Below are 22,857 nucleotides of genomic sequence, written 5' to 3'. Positions count from 1 at the left end.
ACCCTCTCTGGGCAACCTGTTCCAGTGTCTCACCACCATCACAGTAATAAATCTCTTTCTAACATCTAATCTAAATCGATCCTCCTTCAGCTTAAACCCATTACCCCTTGTCCTGTCACTACACTCCCTGATAAACAGTCCCTCTCCAGCTTTCCTGTAGGCCCCTTCAGATACCGGTAAGCCACAATTAGGTCTCCCCAGAGCCTTGTCTTCTCCAGGCTGAACAACCCCAACTCTCTCAGCCTGTCCTCATAGGAGAGGTGGTCCACCGCACTGATCATCTTTGCGGCCCTCCTCTGGACTCACTCCAAGAGCTCCATGTCTCTCCTGTACTGGGGACCCCAGAGCTGGATGCAGTACTCCAGGTGGGGTCTCACAAGAGCGGAGTAGAGGGGCAAGATCACCTCCCTCGACCTGCTGGCCATGCTGTTTTTGATGCGGCCCAGGATACGGTTGGCTTTCTGGGTTGCAAGTACACATTGCTGGGTCATGTTGAGATTTTCATCAATCAACACCCCCAAGACCTTCTCTGCAGGGCTGCTCTCAACGCATTCTCCACCCAGCCTGGAGTTGTGCTTCAGATTGCCCCAAACCACGTGCAGGACCTTGCACTTGGCCTTGTGGAACTTCATGTGGTTTGCACAGGCCCACCTCTCCAGCCTGTCAAGGTCCCTCTGGATGGCATCCCTTCCTTCCAGCACGCTGAGTGCACCACACAGCTTGGTATTGTTGGCAAACTCGCTGAGGGTGCACTCGATCCCATTGTCCATATCGCAGACGAAGATCTTAAACAGTGCTGATCCCAATACTGACCCCTGAGAAACACCACTCGTCACTGGTCTCTACTTGGACATTGGGCCATTGACCACAACTCTTTGAATGCGACTGTCCAGCCAATTGCTTATCCACTGAGTGGTCCAGCCATCAAGTCCATGCCTTTCCAATTCAGAAACAAGGATGGCCTGTGGGACAGTGTCAAATGCTTTGCACACATCCAGGTAGGTGACATCAGTCACTCTTCCTTTATCCACCAATGCTGTAACCCCGTCATAGAAGGCCACCAAATTTGTCAGGCACAATTTGCCCTTAGTGAAGCCATGCTGGCTGTCACCGGTCACCTCCTTATTTTCCATGTGCCTGAGCACAGTTTCCAGGAGGGTCTGCTCCATAATTTTGCCAGGCACGGAGGTGAGACTGACCAGCCTGTAGTTCCCTGGGTCCTCCTTTTTTCCCTTTTTAAAAATGGGGGTTATGTTTCCCCTTTTCCTGTCAGTGGGAACTTCACCAGACTGCCACGACTTCTCAAATATGATGGAGAGTGGGCTAGCAAATCCCTCAGGACTTGTGCATGGATCTCACTAGGTCCCATGGACTTGTGCACCTTCAGTTTCCTTAGATGGTCTTGAACCTGATCTTCTCCTACAGTGGGCAGTTCTTCTTTCTCCCCGTCCCTGCCTTTGCCTTCTGTGACCTGGGTGGTAAAGACTGAGGCAAAAGAGTCGCTGAGTACCTCAGCCTTCTCCATATCCTGGGTAATCAGGTCACCTGTTTCATTCCAGAGGGGACCCACATTTTCCCTCATCTTCCTTTTATCACTGACATAGCTATAAAAACTTTTCTTATTGTCTTTGACGTCCCTGGCCAGATTTAATTCTACCAGGTCTTTGCTTTCCTAACGTGATCCCTGGCTGCTTGGATACAGTTCCTCTGTACTCCTCCCAGGCTACCTGCCCTTGCTTCCACCCCTTCTGTGTTTGAGTTTGTCCAGGAGCTCCTTGTTTATCCATGCAGGCCTCTGGGCATTTTTGCCCTATTTCCTCTTTGCTGGGATGCATCACTCCTGAGCTTGGAGGAGGTGACACTTGAAGACTAACCAGCTTTCTTGGGTCACTCTTCCCTCCAGGGCTTTGTCCCATGGTGCTCTACCAAGCAGGTCCCTGACGAGGCCAAAGGCTGCTCTCCTGAAGCCCAGGGTAGTGAACCTGGTGTGCACCGTCCTCACTGTCCTAAGGATCTTGAACTCCATCATTTCACAGTCACTGCAGCCAAGGCTGCCCTTGAGCTTCACACTCCCCACCAGCGTCTCCTTGTGGTGGGTCAAGCATGGCACCTCTCTTCGTTGGCTCCTCTATCACTTGGAGAAGTATCATCAACGCATTCCAGGAACCTTCTGGATTGCTTATGCCCTACCGTGTTGTCCCTCCAACAGATACTGGGGTGGCTGAGGTCCCCCATGAGGACCAGGGCTTGTGAACATGAGGCTGCTCCTACCTGTCTATAGAGGGCCTAATTTGCTCAGTCTTCCTGGTCGGGTCACCTGTTGCTCAGCTTTGCACAATCATGTGGTATAGCGGTATCGTATTGATTCTTGTTACTAACAAAAATGAGCTATCTCTGACTTAAAATTAAAAAAGCAGCATAAAATATCAAATCCGATGAGAGCAGGAGCACGGGATGATAGTAGAGCCCTGGAAAACACAGGCACAAGAAGATGATGAAATGGTCCAGCACTATAAAAAACTCACCAATAGTCAAATATTGGCCAAAGGAATACAACCCTGAGAGATGGTTAAAACCAGTTTTAGCATAACAAAGAAAACTACTCAACACAAGTAAAACACACCATATGCAGTAAATTCAGATAAAATGTGGAGTGGAAAACAATGAAGAAAAACTAAGGTGTGGAATTTTTATATGCTTTTCCATATGCAGACTCTGAGAAGTACAAAACAACCAACATCATCCTCCTCTCAACAGAGGATTTGTGATGCTGATGACTTGTTTGAATGTCTCCTCCCCACTACCAAATTGAGCCAGTGGCCCTAGGATGCAGAGGGCCAGCAAAAAGGTGAGTATAACATCAGGGAAAGGGTGCTATTAAAAGCAAAGTAGAAACATTAGAAACTTTGTGTATGTTAATTTTGACTGTATATAATTTGAACTGTGTTGGTATCATTGTAGTATCATTGTAAGTGAAATAACATCCAGTCAGAATTTAAGCAACCTACCCTGTAATTGGATGTAACAAGCTTGTAACAAAATCAAAACCAGCATCCAGGGATTTTCATACATCAAGTGAAGAAACAGAAGAGCCACACTAAGCAGTAAAGAAATTGCTCACACAGGACAACAAACAATACTAAATTTTAATCTCTTGTTCTCAGCTCTCTCAGACTCTCTTAAACTGCAGCTGCAGAGAAATGGAGAAAAAAAACACGCAAGCTAATCTCAGAGCTAGAAGCACTATGTACAGTGGCATAACAGACACTGAGCTAGCTTCACATGCAGTTGTCTGCATAACCATGCTGGCATCATTGGGCCACTTCCAGGTCCAAGGGGACATGGCCACATGGTACAGCATTCAGGCCTGCACCAGCTCCGCTGGGGTCTCCACACAGTTGTTCATTGTCTAGTAAAGACCTTCCCCACACTGTTTCCAAATCTACAAACACGAGAAAAAAGCTTGTTCAGGTAACTTTTGTGATGATTTATCACTAAGTAATGGTCACTGGAAATGCTATTCAGTATTACCACACAGCTCTCTCAGTAAAACTATCAAACAGCAGCAATAAGCCAGTAGTGAAACGTCTCCAAATTACAAATTCTACAAAAGTAAAATTGTCTTAGATACAACAGCTTTCCCAGAAGTCTCTAGACAAATAATTTATACTTTTACCTAACAAAAAGACTACACAGACTGAAAAAATGTTAACCTAAATAATTCTAGTTTCCCCATACCTCAGAATACTTTGTCTATAAAAACCGACACAATACACCATCCACTTAAAAAGGCACAGAGGGCTTTTACAATGGTCCTGTCCAGCAACGCCAATAACTGTAACTAAGGCCGTGAAAGGGACCCAAAGCAAAAGGCAGTCACCAAGCCACTCAGTAAGACCACACTAAAGCTTTCTACCTTAAAAATAACACACAAGTTCATGATTTGCACGCCCTACATAGTAGTGACAGGAAACAGGACCTTAGAATCATATAATCAGTTTCTTGCTTGTGGCAGTACTTGAGCACTGCTCCCCATTTGGAGCCTAGGAACTCAAAAGTGCATAAATAGGGTGATAAATCTGTATCCATTTTACTTTTCTAGTCTTCAAGTCCAAACTTTCAAAGCTAGTAAGATATTAGAAACTGTGTCCATCTTACTGTTAGTCTTTTACTAACTGAAATTAGGTAAGTCGTAATACAAAGTTGATTGTATGAACTGGACTATTTAACATCCTGATCTGGCACACATACCAATTACTGTCTCTGCATGAGCCACAGCAGTCTTTGTAGAGTGTAGCCTTAATAAACCCCACTGTCAACAAATTGTAAAAGCAAGGCTTTGACGTTAAATGTCATAATATGAGGGATTCAGCCAGATAAACTACAACTTTTCTTAAAAATTAAGACTGTGTTAAAACTAGGCAGTTATCAAAACTCAGGTGATGAATTTACCATCGGTTTTGCAGTGTGAACTTTTGAATCACAAATAACCCATTTAACAGTTGTTTTGATAAAACAGGCAAGACTTCATGTCTTGGTGAGGTATCTGATGAGACTGCCCTGTACACTGACGGGGCAGCGTGACTTCCCTTGGTTCTCAAAATCACTAGGGAAACAGAACAAAATCCACGCTTAATTGTCATCTCGGGGAAGAAAGGCCTGTTCCTGACGACAGTGTGCCAGGGGAAGAAGCCGGCAGCCATGGCAGACCTTGTGCCAGGGCCGACCGTCGGCACACCCCGGCGGCCCCACCCAGCCCAACACCACCACCACCAGCTCCCCGGCCCCGCAGCAGGCACGGCCGGCCACGCAGGGAGCTCCCGCAGCAGGGCCGAGCCCGCTCTCCACTCGCCCCCGCGGGACCGTCCTCGGCCTCCCCCAACGGCTCCCAACGGCCAAGGCGCGACCTGACTCCCCGGGCGGCGGGGGCCGCGGCGCCCTCCCCGCATCCCGCTCGCACTCACCGCCTCACGACGCCGGTCTTGATCTTGATCTGCCTCAAACGCGGGTCGGCCATGGCGGGGCTGGCGGGGAAGCGGCAGGGGCCGGGCCGAACCGCAGCGGCGCAGGTGCGGAAGGTTCGGAGGGGACGGCGCAGCGCAGTGACTGCGCAGACCACCCCCGCGCATGCGCCAAACCGCCAGCCGGGCCCGAGGCTCCCCGCTCCCCCGCCCAGTGAGGCGTCCGGGCTCTGAGGTGGCGCCGTCCCCATAGCGACCAGCTGGGCCCGGCCCTCGAGCAGCCGAGTGTCATTCACCATTTGTTCATAAGCATAAAAGCAAAAAAAGTGCGAATTCACCCTCCGATGCAGCAATAGGAGTTATTCTGAGGTAGTGTGGCTGGTACTGTGATGGTGTCAGGGGGTGGGGTGTGACTGGTACCCCTTGGTCCTCACCCCGGTAATGTGGTTAGCATAACTAACATGATTTTATATGGCAAGCAGCCATTCTCTGGGACAGAGCGGGTCATGTATTCTTTCCCTTTCCCCTCGTTATCAGGCCCTGAAGGTCCTGTGCACCAACTGGAGGAACCAAACAGATTTCTTCTTCCTCTCTCTACCGGCCTCAAGGTTCCTGGGCACAAGGCCGATTACTCCCTTCCTTTCCAGCCCTGAAGGTCCCAGGCACCCGGCCAACCCAGTGGTGGTGATGACCCCGCCGCAGAACAGGGAAGCGTAACAGCCCCCCAGAGCGCTGTCAGTAAACCAACAGCTACAAGTCCTAAGGGGGAACTTGGACCAGAACTGCTGCTGGACAGTGAGACCCGGGACCACCCCCCCGGCCAGGGATGCCTCCACCACTGTCTGCTTCCTCCGAGGACTGAGGGAGTGACTCCTTTTATATGTGAGTCTAGATTATCATTGTTATACTGATACAGCAAGCCATGTACTAAGATCCAACCCAATCTGCAGAGGGTCCAGGTGATTAGAAACCATAAGTTTTACGTTATAAAATTCTGTATTACACTACTTATAAATTGTACTACACTGATTCTGCTTGTAGAAATCCTGTGTCATTCTAATCATAAATTCTGTGCTACACCTATCATAAAATCCTGTTAAGAAAATAAAGCTTTAATTGTAACTACAACTTAGTGCTGTCATCATTCTGTCAAGGATCTAAAAGAATCTGTCTGTCCTCTTAGTGTCAGGTGACTGGTAGAAACAAATGAAGAGGGAACATTAGCACTGGCAGTTCGGTCCTAGAGTTGTAACTGACTGATGGTTCAAGGGCTGTTTTCCTTCATGATTATACTTTGTTGAGGCTAACCGTTTAAGGGGGCAGATGCTAGAAAAAAACCACCTTTGGGTCTGTGTCTGAAAGAACTTCCCTGAATGAGCATTTAGATTAATAAGAAAGAAAAAAAAAATAGCTTCATTGAATAAATAAGAAAGGTAAATAAAGTTTTAGTGGAGTACAGTTCAGTAGGGTCTGCAGAGGTCTTTTTTTTTCTTTTCCCCCCACATCCTTTCATCCTGTATTAGTCATTTGCCCTGACTCTTGACACTGACAGTGACTGGTATCTCTTGAGAAAAGCTGGCTGCAAGGGAGGATGTCATGTTGCTTTTGGTGATATGCCAGTTAGAGTTCAGTAGCTATCAGCCATGGGAGTGTGGCTGGCACCATCAGGCCATGTTCAGATATGGCACAGGGAGGGCCAAGATCGCTGAAGTCCACGGTGTTGCGTCTTACCCACAGAGGAGAATGAACGTGACCCCTGTTACAGAGCCCAGCAAGCTTCCCAGGGGACACAGCCTCGGCTCGGGAGGTTGTCTCTGCCATAAGACACGGTTCTCAAAATCAACAGCCTGCACAACCCCATGAATGACTATGACCTAGAGAGAGGTTCACAGATGTATTTTGTATTCGATATGCAAACCTACCATCACCCATGCAGGAGGAGGAGGAAAGAGAGCAGCATTCTGGCAAGCGTAAGGGAAAATGCAGCCTCTTACTTTGTCAGAAACTCAAATCTTATTAATCTGGCTTTAGAAAGTTGTATCAAGTCATGCTGAGGCTGAAGCTGTTCTCTAAACAATTCAACAGCAAGGTGATTTCCACTCACATTACATATGCTTTGAAAATCCAGACTGCTGCAAGGAAAGCTGCATTACCACCATGCACTGACACAGCAATTATTTTTTCAAAAATAGTCTTCCATGTAATTTCTGTATTTGACATAGTTGTTCTTTAAGTGAGAAGGCCAACAACAATCAACAGTACAAAAATAAAAATTGCCTAGAAGCAGCAATATTAAGAAAAGTAACTCATGTTTCCAAGTGCTACAAATGTTTCATTTCTAGTTCTGAAGCACTAACTTGCATCACTGGCAGTGTTTAGGCTCAGCAACTGAATTTTAGAAGTAGAATGCAATTGTTTTCTTACAGCTAATTCAGATAACTAAATGGCTGATAACATACCAAATCTGAGTTCATATTTAAGCACATAAGATGATAACTTGAAAAAAGTGTTACTGGTGGATGCTGAAATATATTGTAAAATGTGTCTAAAAGCATGATCTACTGTATTATTAATACATGTTTTTATTAGTACCTGCGAATTATAAATTAACATTTTTAAAAATAGTTGGTTTTTTTTTCTAGGGAGCTGGATACCTGGTTATCCAGGAAAGTAGGTAAAAAGCATTCCAGGACAGATACTCCTTCTTTAGTGAAAGGCTTCCCCCTCCACCCCCCCAAATTCCTTTGAAAAAATTTCTAGTCTAATCGGTCATAGATACATTTCCATGTGAATTACTGATGTTAGACCAGAGTTCAATACACTCTGTTATGAAGATTGTGAATCCTATTGTACCTTTTGGGTGGTACAGAAACTGTTGATTCTTCAATGAATTTTGGCAGCATTCTGCTTGTGTTGCATCTGGTTGAAGGTTTTTCATAAGATCTATTAGCCCTAGGTCATTATGTGCACACTGTTGCATAGAGGCAGGTGCCTAAACATAATCTGCTGACGCTCTAGCTATGCTGACATATGGAACAAGTCATTCTGTACATGGGACCCTTACATGTATCTTTACATGTTCTTCTGTATTGCTCCTTCCCAGCATCTCACACGTAAAGCTGCAGCTGCTGTAAATATGACTTCCTCTCCTCTGACCAGTGTCAGCTGGTCATCTCAGCTTTCATTTGGCTCCACATAAGGAATACTTCCAAGGCAGTTTGTTACGTATTTTGCACAAATTTACTTGGGATGTAATTGTCACTGCCAATGTACTATGCCTTCTGTCTAAAAAATCCAGCTAAACCTTGCTTATTTCTTCTGGATAAGAGCACATGTAGTGATTACTGCTTATTCCCATTTCACTTAAGAATGAAGGACTGGAAGCAGCTAATCAGCCTGATGAGTTCTGCAGACATAAATAACTATGTAATAGATGTTTAATCCGAAATGTTCACGGTGCACCCAATTCGCATGCATGGGAGCACACCAGGCTGCAAAGCACTTCCAACAACTTGTAACATTCTCTGTGAAAGACCAACTTAAGAAGTTAATGCTGCACATATGCTTCGTCACGAGAAAAGAGCAGACAGACTCAAGAGCATTGCAGTATGCCACGAGTCCCTTTGATATTAGGAATTACCAGTTAATATGTCTCCCAATTAAAGGCTATGCTTAAGAAACACACAACTTCTAAAATATGCAAATAGTAAGTCTCATTAATACTGTATTCTCATCATATCCCTTCCTCCCTTTTAAATTCATTTCCTTGGCTTTAGTATGGGAGTTTCTGAAATAACAGAGCTGTTGCAGTGAAGCCGTTTTGTGTTATTGTCCTGGTTTCAGCAGCGATAGAGTTAATTTTCTTCCTAGCAGCTGGTATAGTGCTGTGTTTTGGATTTAGGATGAGAATAAAGCTGATAACACACTGATCTTTTTAGTTGTGGCCAAGCAGTCAAGGATTTTCCAGTTTCTCATACTGGCCTGCCAACAAGAAGGTGGGGGGTGCCCAAGAAGTTGGGAGGGGACGCAGCCAGGACAGCTGACCCCAACTGGCCAAAGGGATATTCCATACCATATGATGTCATGTTCCATATATAACTGGGGGGTGAGCCGTAAGGCAAGGCATCTCCTGGTCTTGCAAAGCATTGACTTTGGGTGGTGAGAAATTATGCTGTTCATCTCTTGTTTTGTATATTATTATTATCCTTTTTTGTTGTTTTTTATTTTGTCCTATTAAATTTTCTTTATCTCAACCCATGAGTTTCTGTTCCATTTCCATTTTCAATTCTCTCCCCCATCCCACTTGGGAGGGCTGTGTGGTTGGTTTAGCTGCCTGCTGGGTTAAACCACAACAGTTATACTGTGAGTTCATTTGTGCTATAAAGCCAACATGTTTGTCAGCTCATATAGTTCAAACTAGACGTATTATTCCACTTCCACCTACGCTGCTGAGGTCTGAGAGTATCTTGCAGAAGGACGTGCAGTGAGCTCTAAAGTCCATTAAACCCCAGTGGCAGTTTTCATCATCTCGTCCATTACCAGTTGATTTCGACAACTTGAAAAACACATGAGCATAGCCATGCCAAATGTACATTTGCTTCAGCTGAGGACTGAGACCATTACTTTAATAAGAAAATGCTCAATGAGCTTTTATACTGTTTTGTTTGTCCATCAAAACCATCTGTGCAGTTTTAATATAATTTCATTTTCATTTATGATAAAACAAAATGTGGAAATTATTTAGTCTTCAAATTTTATCTTTTTTTTTGTAGGAAAAGCAAATTTCATTCAGCCTCATAAAGGATATATATAAATAAGGTTAGATTTTGAAGAAAAGTTAGTCATGTCTCCTTAATTGTTTACATATATTCCATAGATAAAATTAACCTCTGTACATCTGGCCAGCACAAAGCTAGGCACTGTTTCAATGCACAAGAATTAATTTCCCTGGTTGTGGGCATACAACATAGTATCAGTAGTCCTTGTAGTGTAGATCTCTTGACCCACTTTCTTTATCAGGTGATCATCACTGATCAAAATGATCTTAGAAGCATAGAATCATAGAATGGTTTTGGTTGGAAGGGACCTCAAAGATCATCTAGTTCCAACCCCTCTCCCACGGGCAGGGACACCCTCCACTAGACCAGGTTGCCCAATGCCCCATCCAACCTGGCCTTGAACACTTCCAGGGAGGGGGCATCCACACCCTCTCTGGGCAACCTGATCCAGTGCCTCACCACTCTCACAGTAAAGAATTTTTTTCTAACATCTAATCTAAATCGACCCTCCTTCAGCTTAAACCCATTACCCCTTGTCCTGTCACTACACTCCCTGATAAACAGTCCCTCTCCAGCTTTCCTGTAGGCCCCTTCAGGTACTGGAAGACTCCAATTAGGTCTCCCCAGAGCCTTGTCTTCTCCAGGCTGAACAACCCCAACTCTCTCAGCCTGTCCTCATAGGAGAGGTGGTCCAGCCCTCTCTCTGATCATCTTTGTGGCCCTCCTCTGGACTCGCTCCAACAGCTCCATGTCTCTCCTGTACTGGGGCCCCCAGAGCTGGACGCAGTACTCCAGGTGGGGTCTCACAAGAGCGGAGTAGAGGGGCAAGATCACCTCCCTCGACCTGCTGGTCACACCTCTTGTGATGCAGCCCAGGACACGGTTGGCTTTCTGGGCTGCAAGCGCACACTGCCTGCTCATGTTGAGCTTCTCATCAATCAATACCCCCAAGTCCTTCTCCTCAGGGCTGCTTTCAATCCATTCCTTGCCCAGCCTGTAGTCATGCTTGGGATTGTGCCGACCCACATGAAGGACCTTGCACTTGGCCTTGTGGAACTTCATGTGGTTTGCACAGGCCCACCTCTCCAGCCTGTCAAGGTCCCTCTGGATGGCATCCCTTCCTTCCAGCACGCTGAGTGCACCACACAGCTTGGTATTGTTGGCAAACTCGCTGAGGGTGCACTCGATCCCATTGTCCATATCGCAGACGAAGATCTTAAACAGTGCTGATCCCAATACTGACCCCTGAGAAACACCACTCGTCACTGGTCTCTACTTGGACATTGGGCCATTGACCACAACTCTTTGAATGCGACTGTCCAGCCAATTGCTTATCCACTGAGTGGTCCAGCCATCAAGTCCATGCCTTTCCAATTCAGAAACAAGGATGGCCTGTGGGACAGTGTCAAATGCTTTGCACACATCCAGGTAGGTGACATCAGTCACTCTTCCTTTATCCACCAATGCTGTAACCCCGTCATAGAAGGCCACCAAATTTGTCAGGCACAATTTGCCCTTAGTGAAGCCATGCTGGCTGTCACCGGTCACCTCCTTATTTTCCATGTGCCTGAGCAGTTTCCAGGAGGGTCTGCTCCATTGCCACACTGCCCTGGTCACAGAAGGCAAGGACTGGGAGAATGCAGAACCGCCCACTGTAGGAGAAGATTATGGAGCAGATTATGGAATGATCTTTAAGGTCCCTTCCAACCCAAACCATTCTATGATTCTATGATCTTGCCAGGCATGGAGGTGAGACTAACCGGCCTGTAGTTCCCTGGGTCCTCCTTTTTTCCCTTCTTAAAAATGGGGGTTATGTTTCCCCTTTTCCTGTCAGTGGGAACTTCACCAGACTGCCAGGACTTCTCAGATATGACAGAGAGTGGCTTAGCCACTTCATCCTGCAGTTCCCTTAGGACTTGTGGATGCATCTCACCAGGTCCCATGGACTTGTGCACCTTCAGTTTCCTTAGATGGTCTTGAACCTGATCTTCTCTTACAGTGGGCAGTTCTTCTTTCTCCCAGTCCCTGCCTTTGCCTTCTGTGTCCCGGGCAGTGTGGCTAGAGATCTTGCTGAGGAAGACTGAGGCAAAAAATTTGTCGAGTACCTCAGCCTTCTCTATATCCCGGGTGACCAGGACTCCTGTTTCATTCTGGAGAGAACCCACACTTTCCCTCATCCTCCTTTTATCACTGACATACCTATAGAAACTTTTCTTATTGTCCTTGATGTCCCTGGCCAGATTTAATTCTATCTTCCACAAATACCCCTCTCAAAATGTTTAGAGAGTTGATCAATGCCACAAATACAGGGAAGTAGCACAGGCCATGGGGCAGGACAAGGATAAAATGAGTTGCTGCTGCAAGATACCTACTGAACACGGTGAATCAAGTGGGAGCTATGTTTTGTTACAGAAGAGGGTTGATTAAGTTGGGAAGTTAGGTAAAGGAGGAAGGAGACACCAGGTGGAAGCTGAAAAGAGTTGGGGGCAAAGTCCATTCCTGTTTCTGCCTTTGTACCTTCTCCAAACACCACTGACATGGATTCTTATTTCATCTATGCTTCTGTGAAAAGGAAGTTGTCCACTGGGATGTGGTGGTATAAAATCGGAAGGAAACCTACTCATCTTCAGCAAAGTTATAGTGACAGTACAATTTACCCTGGGTACAGGAGGCAGCAATGGTGATTCCTCAAATATTACACTATTGGGGAGTGCAGGTTACAAAACAGCCCTCTCCTACAGTTTGGGGGTTAAATTGTGCCTATAATAAATGCTAAGCTACAATTCAAACCTTTTTAACTAACTCAAGGGTTTTTTAAAAGCAGTTTTGCCTAGTTCAGACCAACCATTAGCTGAAGAGCTGGAAGTAGTGAGAGGAAAAGGGATTTATGTGTGTGCATCAAAAGGAGAATATATCCCTTTGCGAATGATTTCCATGGGTCCCCTACCTACAAATGAAGAGATATGTGATATAACAATTCATCGTTCTGACACACATTACAATCATGATGTGCAGTTTTTAATGCATCGTGTTACATTAAGCTTAGCCCATGGTCTAACACCATGTAACATAAATTTCTTTGAAGGAAGTAACATAACATGATACTGTCTTTTAAAAGACACACACGATTTTTTCAGATCACCTACTTTTTATCCATGAATGCCCAATCCAAAAATCAAGGTGGCAGTTGAAAGTGGAGTGAATGAGTATCCACAAACCAGAGTATTTATCTTGTGTAGTTTTGCTCATTGCTACCTGTAGTCAATGACTCCAGTCAATTTTTATGTTGTAATGCATGAGCAAAGTTGATGGACATATTTTTTTGTCACCCCCAGTTAGATTTTATTCAGGGTCAATCAAGGGAGACCTGACAGCCGTTAAGACTGTAAAACACACTGAGAATCCTCACAAGTGTTTATTTCTCAATAGAGAGAGGGGCTTTGTTTATGAACCTGTCACTAACCTTATTTTGGCTGCTCTCTTTCTGTCCTACCTTAGAGGCAGATTTTCAGTTCTAATTGATGGTTTATTTTAAAATAAAAATATCAATGTAAGTGATTCTCATTTGAATGAAATAAAATGAATTATTGATTTGACAATAACTGGATATAATAAAATCCCCAGTGAAAGATCAAATTAAAATCTGAAGCTTAAAGAACTCACAGAATAAAGCTGCATATGATCAACCTCTCTGGAAAAAAAAAAGAGGTAGATTTTATATATTTATATATACTTATACATCCGCTCATTTATCTCCCCCCAAGGCATTGGAAAGATTCAGGATTTTTTAAGACTTATTATATAAATGTCTTGAAAGTGGTCTTCAATACCTCCTTAATTCCTAAGTTATTAACTTTATTTTTAATTCAATCCTTTCTGTGGTACAATACAAAGCCAAACCGTGAAACTCATGGACATCAGCTGACATCTGTGTGGGTTTGACTGATCACATGCTTCAGTGCAAAGTTTAAATACCAGCAAAAGGGATTCCTCCTTTTCTGGCCACATCTGAAAACTGCAATTCTTACCAAAGACTGAACACTCAGGACAATATTCTCCAATGAAGAAACAATCTTTTCCAGTGCTTAGCAGACAGGAACATGCTGGTAGCACACAAAGGTGGACTGCAAAGTAGCTGGCACCAAATAGGCAGATCATGCTAATAACCCTTATGGTGCTGCATGTGATGTTCCGAAAGCTTCCCCTGAGGCAGTAAAAAAGGAAAACTGTATCTGTAGACTGTGGCATCAAGAAGAACATGTATTTAGCAAGTCTAAGGGAGATCGAAAACGTATGCTTTAAATAGGATAGCAGTCTTTATTGACAGAGATAAACACGCTGTCATGAATAGCTTGACACTGTAAAACAACTGGCATGAAATCACACTAGGTTGTGATTAAAAGTTTAGCACTGTGGAGTAGCAGTTTAGCATATTTTAAATAGTTTGGAAATTGGTGTGTTGTAATTGTGTAATTATCATAACATAGGAGTTTCTGGTGAGTTCTTGCAGGAATCTGTTCATCACACCTAAGATACTCAATATATTTATTAATCACCTGAGAAGTATAAAATAATTGCTAGTAAAGCCTGCTGCTGGCAAAAATGTTGATGGAAGTAATAAGAACAGATTAATTCTGTAAAGCAATTTGGATTGCTGGGTGAAATAAACTAATTCAAAACATATAATTTCAATGCTGGAAAAGTCAGGGCCATATATGTAGGAGCAAAGAATGTAAGTTAGACTTACAGAGTGAAAAACTGTGACTTGGAAACCAGTAACCCTGGAAAAGGACTGTTGGGTTGTGATGGCTAACCAGCTGAACGTGAGCCCAGGTATAATACCATGGCTGACAGAGAGTGGGTATCAGCCATTAACATACTGACATGTCAGTATTATGTAAGAATCTAGCCAACAGGGTGAGCCTCTGGCTGGAATCACATGCTCTGTTCTACACTTTAAAATGGGAAAAAAGCTTGTAAGGCCCAAAACAAACCTATGGGAGTGATATAGTACCTGGAAAACATAGGCCATGCAGCAAGGCACAAAAAGCTAAGGGTATTTAGTCAGCAAAGAAGGGATTTGGTTAATCTGTAATCTATATCGAGAAGGAATTTCTGATAGCAGCATATTCACAACCCAGCAGAAAGAATGAGCAGTGGGATACAACAGCAACATCAACCTAGACAAAATCAGGATTGAATTAGGGGGCCAAATTTTAAGTACTGAGCAATTAACTACTGGGAAAACTACTGATGGGTAAGGGAGATGAAGCTGTTTAAGACTGGATGTTTTTCTGTAAAATATGCTTGTCATGTTTTTACCCCAGCTGGCAGCTGAGCACCACGCAGCTGCTTGCTCACTTGCAGCGGGATGGGGAAGACAATCGGAAGAGTGAAAGTGAGAAAACTCATAGGCTGAGATAAAGACAGTTTAATAGGTAAAGCAAAAGCCACGTGCACAAGCAAAGCAAGACGAGGAATTCATTCCCCATTCCCCATGGGCAGGCAGGTGTTCAGCTGTCCTCAGGAAAGCAGGGCTCCATCACACGTAACGGTGACTTGGGAAGACAAATGCCATCACTCTGAATGCCACCACCCCCTTTGCTCCTTTTCCCCCAGCCCCTTATATTCTGATCATAATGTCACACAGTATGGAATATCCCTTTGGTCAGTTGGGGTCAGCTGTCCCACCTGTGTCCCCTCCCAACTCCTTGTGCACCCCCAGCCATCCCACTGGTGGTGTGGGGTGAGAGGCAGAAAAGCCCTTGATACTGTGTAACCACTGCTCAGCAGTAACAAAAGCATCTCTATATAACAAAACCATCTCTATTATCAACACTGTTTTCAGCACAAATTCAAAGCATAGCCCCATACTAGCTGCTATGAAGAAAATTGATTCTATCTCAGCTGAAACCAGGAGTTAAGGAAACTTAAGGCTCAGTGTAGAAATTAGCAGGTGAAGTGTGTGCAGGGGTTTAGGCCAGACAATCTTAGCAGTTCCCTCCATCCCTAAAAGTCTGCTAGTCAAAACACATGCACCTAAACTGAGGAACCAGGCTCTTGTAGTGCAGACTCAGCTGCAGGATCCAAAATCCACCCAGTCAGAACAAACTGTAAGACTGAAGTCCTGCTTCTAGACTATTAAGTGTTTTTATGGGGAAGGAAGGTGAGATAGAGATCTGTTCACTTTTCTCTTACACACAGAGCATTGAGGTGCAGGAGATGCTAGAAATAATTACAACAAAATGTCACACTCTAAATATTATAGCAATACTGATTTTGCTAAAATTAGCCTCATCAAAGCAGCTTAATGGGATTTTCATACTTCTAGTCTTCAGTTAGGAATGAAAACCTTTCTATTTTCAGAAATATAATTTATTACTTTTAATATATATAAAGCTTTCAAAGTACATACTGGAGCTATGATTCCTAATCCAGCAGAAAAGATGAGCATAACAGTGCACTAAGCCCTTGAAATATCAGGTACACCTGAATTACACTTTACCAGTGAGTCTTACTTGCTTAAATTAAGCTGAGTCAGGATTAGGTGTCTAGTCTGTGCCTATTAGGCTTCTTTTACACTGAAGAGAAACAGACATCTCTAGAGTTCAGTTCATGCTGTGTACATTGGGTGTCTCAAACTCTTTGGATGATCATCATCTACAAATGACTAAAGTTAGATTAAATGAATCCCACAATGAATGCTTAAATTTAAAAGGTGACCCCCCCCCCCAACTCAACTCTCTTTTAATCCTGGAGATGTTAAAAGTTTGTAGACACTACGTTTCTAACATTGACCATGGGGAAAATTCCTCTAGGCACACCAAGAAACACCTCAGCACTGACCATACACAGCATGCCACACCTGTGACTAGTTTAGAAATCCCAGCAAGGCTTTCTGTCCCTTCATCATCTTTGGAGTAATTATTTGCTGTTGGTTTTACTCCACAGCTTAACCACACCTGCTGTGGATTTAGAAGAACGTGAGTCAATGCAGTTTTTCCTACCAGGAAATTATCCCTGGTGGGAGCACAGAAAATATTAGGCATGGAAGAAAATCTTTTTCTCCTGTTAGTGTTGCTTCATGTTTCCTGTAATAATTCCATATGATGGAAGCAGAGAGAGAAAGAAGAATGACAATGCAGCCAAGTAGTTAGGCCACCTCCCTCTGGGAAAATATTCATATGCAAAATGGTAAAACCTCAGTAGGTGGATTAGGGAAGGCTCCCATCTCAGAAAGTCCCCACTTACCTGGTTATATGGACTCTGTCTTAATAAACCTTCCTTGGCAGAAGATGGAATTCAAGCAAGGTGAAAGCTCAAACCACTGACCTGCTGGGTGAAGCAGCATCACTAATGCATTTAGGCTTTTAAAGAAAAGATGTAACTGGCTAAACCTATTAGAGAGTTCAGGCAGGGCATCCTGAGTATAAGGAAGCAGCTGAAAGTACATCAGAGAAGGCTCTGAAAGGCCAAATTTGAGATGGTAGGTGTGGTTTTCACACTGGTACTTTCTGCAGTGCCCTGCTTAGCTTCTAGTTGGAGACCTATGATACCCCAATGATTGTACCAGCAGCCCAGACACCCAGTGTAGTTGCTGGGAACTTTTAGAGCTGCTCAGAAGTTAGACTAAACATAGATGTTTACATTTAAGTTAAAAAATTAAATCCATTAAGATAAAACTGAAAACAGGTGTAAAATACTGATAATCTGTATTAAAGTTTAGAATTTCTCAGCATTATTTCAGTATATTAGAAAGAATATCCTGCTCCATGGCTCAAATAAAGCTACTTGGGGAATTAATAGAAAAACATTAATTTTTTTAAGGTCAGCATGGACTTTATTAAAATAATTATGTCTTCAAATCCAGAAATGTATTACTTTTCCTGCCTATACTGTGATGCTGCTATTGTTTTTTGCACTTTTTAAAATGTTTTACTGTACAAAAGTCCTGTTTTCTTTGATGTTTGCTTTAGCTGAACTAGCAGGTACAGCAAATATTTTTGCCATTTAATTAGCGTTGCTCATGCAAAATTCAGAAATCGATTGAAGGCTGAAAATGCAGGATTGTTTTCTCTTCTAGTCTATGAATAAAAAAAATTGAAGAAGATAACACAGCCAAAATCGTAATGGTGAGGGGTCAGATTTCCAAAGATATCTTGGTGCCTGGAGATGGACACAGATGGTCAGTGGGAGTTTCAAAATCCTTCCTACAGATTAAATGCCTAACTCCTATTGACTTCAGGGGAAATGAGATACTAGCCCCTATAGGCACTTCTGATAATCTCACTAGCCATTTATTTGCATGTTAGAAATCTAAGTATTAGCTCCTGGAGACAGAAAATAATCTCTCAGTTCACTAAATAATGTATCCACTTTGTTCATTTAGTAATCTGGCTAGTTTTAAATATGTTTCCTTCTACTAAGGAAAAAAAGTGATGCTGTATGTTTGAGGCAGTTAAATGCAATTAATTAAACCAGATTTATGCATTTAAATTGATTTTTAGTTTCCACCCCAATGCGTTTTGATAGAAATCCCAAATAAAATCATCATTTAGAAAAGTCTTTTGCCATTTTCTGAGATAATATGATTGTAAAACATAAGCATCTGAACAAATTGCAATAATTCTCGCACTCTCATTGTATATATTTATATGATAAAATAAATAATATATTGAAATATATCAAATATACATTGCAAATATGGTTGCAAATCAGCTTGTGTTAATTATTATGCCAGTCAGTGAGAATGAAGTTAATTGCCAAGCACAAATGCAAAGCAAAAATAAAATCAGCTATTTAAATCAAGGTTTCCTTTTCATTGCTTTTAATCCTGATTAAAATTGAAAGCTTAAATTACTATGAGCAGGTAAAGACTAACAAGGATCTCTAAGATGCAGCCCTGTGATATACAGTCACAATCTCTTAAATCTGTTCTTTCCAGAATCACAAGATATGTTGCACCTTGTTCTCCTGTTTATTGACCCAGATCTATGAAGATTTCCATGCCTCAATCAATGTAAACGTAACACGATGTAAGTGACCTGTTCTCTGAGATTATGATTACCCTCAGCTCTGTTGCCAGCATATCACAGGTAACATTTGCCAGTAATAACCCATGATATTCAGAGCTTTTTCATTTCTGTGTAACACTTCCCAAGTAACAGCTGGGTCCTTTGAATGCTTGAGTCTAATTCCTTGATTTTCAGAACCCTTGACACATTCCTCCTCTGTGTCTATCTGGCAAATAAGATAAAACACTCTGTGGCCACAAAAGGGAAGAACATAGCCCAAATCTCATACCATCAAGTTGAAAAGGGCATATACATGATGCAGCTTGTATGTATTAACCCTATGCTCTGCAAATGCTTTGCTTAAAATGTTCAGGGAATGAAGTAGATCAAATCATAATGCAGAATAATTGATGAAAAATAACATCCTCTTCTTTTCACTGACACTTGGGCCAAGACGTTTTATCTCTTTGTTTTCTAAATCTTGCTGCATCTTGCTGAGAAAGCTGGGAGCGGCAGGCGCAGGCAGGGAGCTAAATTTTCTTATTGAGTGCATGAATAACGAGACTTGTGTGCATAACTTTTTTGCACCACTTGGAAAATTGCTTCCTACTGCATTTCTCTGAGGCTTGAAGAATAACCTTTATACCTCTAAGGGTTATAAAAGGCCTAAAGTAAACATTTAATGGTATGGAAACAATAATGTGACATCATTCCAGTAAATACAGCTTTGTGCTGTGCAGCATGTTTTACAGTAATGGTGTTACTTAGTCATTTATTGGTCTTATGAGCAGCTGGAAAAGAAGGGAAAAAGCCCCCAACAAACCAACAAACAAACCCAAACAGGTGCACTTAGGGGAACTGCCTTGTCTGACAGTTGAGAAATATGCTCAGTTTTACTATTCAAACATATAACTGAATATGACAAGGTTTGCTTGGCTTGATCTCCTCCATATAAGCTTTGGTTTTATGTATAAATGCATGAGTGTTTATTTACCCTAAACCATTTTTTTAGAACCAGTGTCTGACTCTGGCATTTGCTAATCTCTTTTATTCAATTATGAAGTCCTTGATCAGCCCCCTTTGCCATCCAGCAATCCCTATTCCTTCTGCACAGAGGAGCCTGTGGACCATGTAAAGGCCCTTTTGACTTTCTCTCTGTGCTGACAGAAGAGCAAGAGGGACCTTAAAGTTGTCCTCACTGGCCAGCATATCCATGGCCAGCAAAGAGCTGCTAGATTCTTGGCACCTTCCATTAATTCTCATTTTAATTTGGTGTTGTATCACCCCGAAAGTGGAAGCAGGAGAGCCCAGGGAGGCCTAGCCAAATTCCTGAGATTTTGAAATATCTGAAGTAAGAAAGGGAGGACCGACTCTGTCCTGCAGTCAGACATAGGGCAGACCAAAGCTCAAGCTGCAAGTCCTCTTCACGGCCCAGCAGCTCCCCAGCACATGAAAAAACAAGATCCTTTTCTAGGAAGAGCTGTTCGTGTGTTGGCAACCTTTCCCAAGGTTTCTTGCAAGCAGGTTTCCATACCCCTGTCCTGCCACCATGCTCAGGTGGGGGTCAGTCCACATCACCGTAGCGGTGCTGGGATGGGAGATGAGCTGTCTCAGGAAACAGATGGACCTGTACCTCCAGGCTTTCCTGTGGGCTCTTGGGGGGTCTCTGCTTCAACAACTAGTGCTACTGTCAATATGCCAGTGCTGTATCTGCTGAGGGAAGACATTTCCTCTCTCGGCTCCCAGGCACTGGCTGTGGGATGTGGCACAAATGGAACATAATGGTTTCTCACTCATTCTAAGGTAAGAGAGCTACAACTCAAATTTTCTCTCCCTTGTCTCACTGGAGAGTTTATATGTTAAGAGCACTTGTATAAAGTTGCTGGAATACAAAGTATGTATTATTTATTATTTTCATGCTTGCAACAGTTTCACAGAAGACAAGAGGAGATGACATTTGAAGGGAATATAGGAAAAAGGAGAGGTACATTAAAAGATCATGAGGAACACTTTGTCAGCTAGTTCCTGCCTATACACTGCCTTGATTAGATGAAATGCATGTGCACATTTATTCCATACAAGAAATAAATGATGGTGTTACATAAAGGTTTTACAAGTACAACTTGGAGATAAATTAACTACTCAGATGTAGAAATGTGAGAAATGATATAAACTATGTGCCTCGTGGTTACCTGTTTTGCGCCTTCCACTTGTGTTTTGTGGAAAATGGCTATTGAAATGTTTTGAAAATATTTTGACAGTATTTGATTTGGAATTTTTTTACCCCTCCATCTGCCCAGCAAAAGATGTTAACGAGTGTGAGTTCAGCCAAAAGGGGAATCAGATCAGTGTCTTGTCTGGGTCATAAAAGCTTCCTACCACAGAATAAATGTCTTAAGACTTTTTATGACTAGAAACTAATATTATGTCCCTTTGGAAAGAATTTGAAAGAGGGGAAGCACCTGCTGCAGATCACTAAGATAATTTCTTTTAGAAGTATGGGATTCTTCATCTGTTCCACTTTGGGGATCCCCAAGCAGCTAGGTGTCTCTGGTTGAGGGCTCCTTGCAAAATGAGAGAAAAAAGAAATCACTTTGGTAAAGCTTGAGAGGTGGAGAGATAACAGCAGGCAGGCTCCTGGGGACAGATCCTTCTTGGGAGTAAATTGCCATACTCTCCTGGAGTTATGACAGTTTAGACCAGCAAAGAGCTCCCCTTTGAGCTCTATACTTGTCCTTTTGGGAATTAGACTAGACCATTTCAACACATATATTGGAGGAGATGTACAATCTTTGCTTCTATTTATAAAGTGTAAAAAGAGGCAATCTCTTCAAATTGTGGGAGTTTATCTTGAAGTTTATATGATATTCTTTCATAAATTGCTGTTGTAGCAAGAGATTGAAGCCATTTATCAGCAGATATTGGAGATGTTACAATGATGCATTATGATACATTTAGCTACCAATATTTAGCTATCAATATGATGCATTTATCATCAATATCTAGCCAATACTACCAATGATTTAGCAGGAGAGGTTAGATGAAAATACTCTGATGTATCATTAGGGAGACAGAGTGTCTAGAATGAAAGACTCCAGTATCATTTATATTTCTTGTGTTACTATGTCCCAAAATTGCATCACTGCAGACCATGGGGATTTTTTAGAGTGTATCTTCCCTTTACAAGTAGGTGGTTTTGCCTCCTTACACAGAAATCTGCGCAGCTCTGAGTTCTCAAATTACAGACATCCAGGTGGCAGATTTTGGCATAGATGTTTGCAGATGATGAAATTCACAATCTAACTTAAAAGAATGGGATTTGAGCATAAGCAGCCTATTTTATTACTGTTCAACTGCTTGTGTTACTAATTACAGTCATGCAAAGGGAGCTAAATGCTGCAGGTTTGCATTTTGGGGGTTCTTGTTTGTTTTTACAAATTTGCAAATATATCAATGGCCATAAAAGCAAGTTGATAAAGAAATTAGCATCCCCAAATCCTGAGTATAAAGCACAGCATGGAAGGAGGTGCCCAAACAGATGTCTGAATATGTTTGATAAACTGGATTTGTGAAGGCTGCCTGTCATCTGAGCAATCATTTCTCTCACAAGTGATCCAGCGGAGCTGCAATGTCATAGAATCATAGAATCACAGAATGGTTTGAGTTGGAAGGGACCTTTAAAGGTCGTCTAGTCAAACCTCACTGCAATGAGCAGGGACAGCTTCAACTAGATCAGGTTGCTCAGAGCCCCATCCAACCTGACCTTAATGTTTCCAGGGATGGGGCATCTGCCCTTCCAAATCCTCTTTCACATTTTCCACGGCATTTTAGCTCAGCTCACAGGTAAGTAGGAAGCTGTTAAGAACACCTAGCTGTCCATGAGCCTATCATTTTGTCACTGAATATTAGAAAGCAAAAAGTAGGCAGCCACAGGGGGAAGTTGCAAATAGCACTCCTGGGCTCTGGAAATAAACCCTTCAGTTTAGCAAGGACAGTCACAGGAAGAAATAGCAAGTGAAGTCTTAACACTATGTACACACAGTGACACTGCATCGGGTTACGTGGCAGTTGATCCAGCTGAGACTCACCGAAGACAGTAGAAAC

At 42.9% G+C, this 22,857-nt stretch overlaps 1 protein-coding gene across 1 annotated transcript in view; it reads right to left on the bottom strand.

Annotated features, from left to right (window-relative positions):
• TBCA (tubulin folding cofactor A) overlaps nucleotides 1-5,129 on the bottom strand; it is a 35,951-nt gene extending 30,822 nt beyond the window's left edge. The window contains 2 exon segments of the mRNA XM_054811079.1: nucleotides 4,965-5,035; nucleotides 5,037-5,129. Of these exon segments, the coding sequence (XP_054667054.1) occupies nucleotides 4,965-5,035; nucleotides 5,037-5,129 (164 nt within the window).
• Between the last annotated feature and the right edge of the window lie 17,728 nt (nucleotides 5,130-22,857).

The sequence above is a fragment of the Grus americana genome, chromosome Z (assembly GCF_028858705.1).
Source record: "Grus americana isolate bGruAme1 chromosome Z, bGruAme1.mat, whole genome shotgun sequence".
Taxonomy (NCBI): domain Eukaryota; kingdom Metazoa; phylum Chordata; class Aves; order Gruiformes; family Gruidae; genus Grus; species Grus americana.
This window is presented reverse-complemented; position numbering and strand designations above follow the sequence as displayed.